The sequence below is a fragment of the Olea europaea genome, unplaced genomic scaffold (genome assembly GCF_002742605.1).
Source record: "Olea europaea var. sylvestris unplaced genomic scaffold, O_europaea_v1 scaffold3838, whole genome shotgun sequence".
Taxonomy (NCBI): domain Eukaryota; kingdom Viridiplantae; phylum Streptophyta; class Magnoliopsida; order Lamiales; family Oleaceae; genus Olea; species Olea europaea.
The window spans coordinates 7,022-11,040 of NW_019257820.1; the positions used below are offsets into that span (position 1 = coordinate 7,022).

At 35.4% G+C, this 4,019-nt stretch overlaps 1 protein-coding gene across 1 annotated transcript; it reads right to left on the bottom strand.

Annotated features, from left to right (window-relative positions):
* Positions 1 to 390: 390 nt before the first annotated feature.
* Positions 391 to 4,013, bottom strand: LOC111387010 (putative late blight resistance protein homolog R1A-10). The gene is made up of 3 exons (XM_023011527.1): positions 1,890 to 4,013; positions 808 to 857; positions 391 to 674 (listed from the first exon to the last, which is right to left on the bottom strand). Exons 1-3 carry the CDS (start codon positions 3,939 to 3,941, stop codon positions 617 to 619), a joined length of 2,160 nt encoding a protein of 719 aa, XP_022867295.1. The 5' UTR covers positions 3,942 to 4,013; the 3' UTR covers positions 391 to 616.
* Between the last annotated feature and the right edge of the window lie 6 nt (positions 4,014 to 4,019).

Sequence of the window (4,019 nt, forward strand, 5' to 3'; positions counted from 1 at the left end):
TATTTAATTAATAGCATTTCTAATAAGAATGTTATGATTAAATGTTATAAAAAGTAGAAGATGTTGTAGTGTGAGTGAAAAATTTTGAAAATAATTATACTTGCTCATTTATACATTTTTTTTAATCGAAAATCGAGTTTATATCGGATATCAGTTCACAATTTATATAACGGACAAAGTAAGAGCTTTCTCTTAAGTTCCTTTTAGTATGTCCAATATGATGCAAGTCACAGCTAGTTTATAATGAAGGAAAGCCACTGCCCAGCAAAGAGTAACTTCATATGGACAGCTAAGGGATGGTGTCCCTATGAACTAGTTGTAAAGCAATATATTTCAATCTCTACGCACTATATGGCACATGATTTCAATAACTATCACAATCCTAATTACTGAAAAGTATTGAAAGGATGTCCACTTGTGAGAATGTTAGAGTGGAAAGCATTGTTACTCAATAGTGATAAAGGTGAATAAAAGCAGTACAAATTATCAGCACATTGTATATAAAATAATTTATTCACCAGTGTGATTAGGTATTATGGTTATTTTAAGAACAAATAGTTTGAAGACCCAATTAAGACAAATTAGGTATCATGAAATTTTCTCCACAAATTAGGTATCACGATGATATAAAATCGACCATTGACAGGCCAGGCAAAGAAATCTCAGCACCATATCTGCAATTGCTAAGGAGGCATTGTTTTGACAAATGAAGAGTAGCATAATAATCAATGAACAAAATGCTTTGTCTTTTTCTAGAACAATCTACTAATGCTATATTACTTTAAATTAAATACACATAGAACTTACAACTTCGTATGTCGCGGCTGTTGTTTCACGTCCTTCCTAATTTTTCTCAACTGCAAAAAATAATGGAAAGAAGAAAAAGACTATAAAGTAGATTAAGTTTAAGTAGTATATATCTTTTACACGTCATTTCACATGCACGTCGAATTCATTTTTCCATCATGTGCTTGACAAAAAAGCAGGACAATGTCAAGTAGGTATTGTGCATGCTAATCAAATCGCCGAAAGTAAAAATTGCTTAAAAGAGACTACATTTAGGGGCATACCTACTTTAAGAAATTAGTCTATAGACCATGCCTAATGGTGCCTTTTTTTTTTTTCCAAAAAAAAAAAGAAAAGAAAAGAAAAGAAAAAAAAATTCTAGTTTATAAAATTGGTTCAAAAAAAAAATATAACCCATCCCAAAATCCCATGTTTAGGCCAGCTCTAAATTTTAGTAAAGTCTAAAATGTAATTGAAGTTAAACCCATAGCTATATTTATTCATTTAAATATAGTTTTCGCATGACCCCTGAAGTGTAGACTAAACTTATCTTATCATCCCCAGTCTTAACAAAATTAATAAATGAAAGGTTAGGACCTTTGTCTACTTTGATTGAAGTTAAGCTTTTCTCCTTGAATCTCAAGCCAATATACAATTGAAACACGATCTTTTAGATTTTGAATGAGAGATCCTGAATTGAAACAAATGGCACACAAATATGTTCTCCCAATCTATAGTTTTATCCATTGGATATGTTAGAAAGTCAACCTTGCACCCAGTTAAGTACTTGTAAACAAAACAAGCTATATCCATGCAGTAAAGATTCTTAGGAGCCAAAATAAAATAAAATAAAAGGGTTCTAAATTTAGAAATATTCTTAGTCCCTCTTTAATAGGCTAACATAGCATTGGAATAGAAGATAGAATTCATACTTTGCTATGACTGATTTATGAAAAATTATCACGTATCATACCTTTATTGAAGTATCTTTTGGTATGCATATGAGAGCTTAGTGTTGAAAGACTAAAGTTGAATAAACAGTGCAGTTAATATAAATGGATTTTTTTCTTAGTAGATACTTTATGCCCAAGGGAAACTTTTACCTTACGGTAGAGGTTGCCATTGATATCTTTGTTTCCAAAATAATTGGAATTGACATGAACCTTTAGGTCATAGTTCCCCCAGTCTTGTTGTTCCTTTAGTATTGAATTTGCTGAATTCTCAACAGTTATCGTACATCCATACAAGATGATTTGCTGAAGAGTTAGAATTTCTCCAATTCCAGAAGGGATGCATTTTAAACTCGTGCAACCCCTAAGACATAGGCACTGTAGGCTAGGGAAATGTGCTGCCTCGGCTTCCCAGATTTTAAAACGACGGGTTTCAACATGCAGGAATTTTAATCGAGAAAATTCCCCTTCCGTTTCCCATGCATTGTTTTCGAAGGCAACCTCTTTTAATTTGAGAACTTCAAGATTGGGAAGATTACCAGGAAACATATTATGCCTAGAAAGTCTGCAACCACTCAAAGTTAACTTCTTCAGATTTGGTGGGAAAGCAAGGTTCTGGGGCAAAGGAATACATGTCCAATCATTGGAAATGACTTTGCACTTAAAACTTTCAAGTTGATGCAGATGGACTAAATTCTCAAGACAATAGAATGACAACTCAGTTTGAGGTTCACAATGGTAAGAAATTCCCAATGTCCTCAGGTTAGGAATTGTTCGAAGGGTCTCCTGAGTCAATTTGAAATCTATTACACCAGAAAGTGTTTGTAGGTTCACATTTTGTGGACCATGAGAACAAAGCAAGACAGCTTTATCGAACAAGAGATGCCTTAACTGTGGCATCTTCAAGAGTTCCCGTGGTAAGAACAATCTTTCAGCAAAATAACCTTGAAAAACAATCAAGGTCTGAAGATTGCAAAGTTTAGATATTGAGGCAGGAATCTTGAATTTCCCACTGCAGGACAAAGCAATGTACCTTAAATTAGAAAGTTTTAATATTTCCTTTGGAAACTCAGAGAAATCTATATTGCCTGCTTCCAACACCCTGAGAAGTTGAAAACATAGAGAATTTGGTAATAGATAAAAACTGAAGTATAGAAGTGAACGAAAAGTTGAGTAATATATGACTGCATTCAGCACGTATGGATGAATACTTAGGTGACGCTGATTTTTCACGACTTCCGACGAAGTATCAAATTTTTGATTGGCAACATAAAGAAACTTCTCCTCCTGAGCTTTCCTCATGCAAAGTTCTCTCATGGAGTCATGGATGCTGCAGGTCTTGATTTCTCCAGTGCAAATCCGATCACAAACCATAATTAAATTTCTTTCAATAAGCTCTTCCAAATACTCCTTTGCCACTTCTTCCAAACTTTTATGTGTATTTGGCTTTAAAAATCCCTCAGCAACCCATAGCCTGATAAGATAGGAGACCGGGATCACAAAATCTTCAGGGAAAACTCCCATATAAAGGAAGCATGCTCTAAGACGATGAGGCAAGTGGTTGTAACTCGAAGATAGTGTTTCCATGAAATCATCATGATTTCCAGTTACTGCAGATTTCACATTTTTTGCAACATACTCCCAACTGGCTCGTTTCTTCTCCGCTTTGTAGAGGACACCACCAATTACTACAAGTGTAAGTGGAAGTCCTCTGCATTTTTCTGCTATCCTCCTTCCAATGTCTTTGAGTTCAGGGGGGCAACATTCGTTCCCTAAGGCCTTCTGGCACAGAAGACTCCAGCTTTGTTCGGGACTTAGAAAACTCAGATGGTGAATAAAGCCGGAAGAGTCGGTATTAACGGCAACACTGGATAGCCGAGAAGTCATAATTATCCGACTTCCATTATAGTCATCCGGGAATATCCTTCTAAATTCATCGAAGACTTTGGCATCCCACACATCATCCATAACAATGAGATATCTATTGCCCTTCAAGCGTTGATATACTAATGTTTTCAATTCATCTGTTTCCTTTCGAATCATTTCATCAGTGAGGTCTCCCATGGATTTTAGAAGGTGTAGAAGCAGTTCTTGCACACGATATTCCCGAGACAGAGTTATCCAGGCCCGAATGTAGAAGTGATACTCAATAGATGAATCATTGTAAATATTTCTTGCAAGTGTTGTCTTGCCAATGCCTCCCATCCCAACGATCGAAATGAATTTCAACCTGGAGGGTTGCCCAACCAGTTCTTCCTTAATTTGGAGCGAGTCATCTTCAAA

Excerpts from the sequence above, each read along its gene's own strand:
- LOC111387010 (XM_023011527.1), bottom strand. The coding sequence starts at position 3,941 with ATGGGAGGCATTGGCAAGACAACACTTGCAAGAAATATTTACAATGAT. Across the intron at positions 858-1,889 it reads ATGGCAACCTCTACCGTAAG|TTGAGAAAAATTAGGAAGGA; the intron begins GTAAAAGTTTCC and ends TATTTTTTGCAG. Across the intron at positions 675-807 it reads CAGCCGCGACATACGAAGTT|ATATGGTGCTGAGATTTCTT; the intron begins GTAAGTTCTATG and ends TAGCAATTGCAG.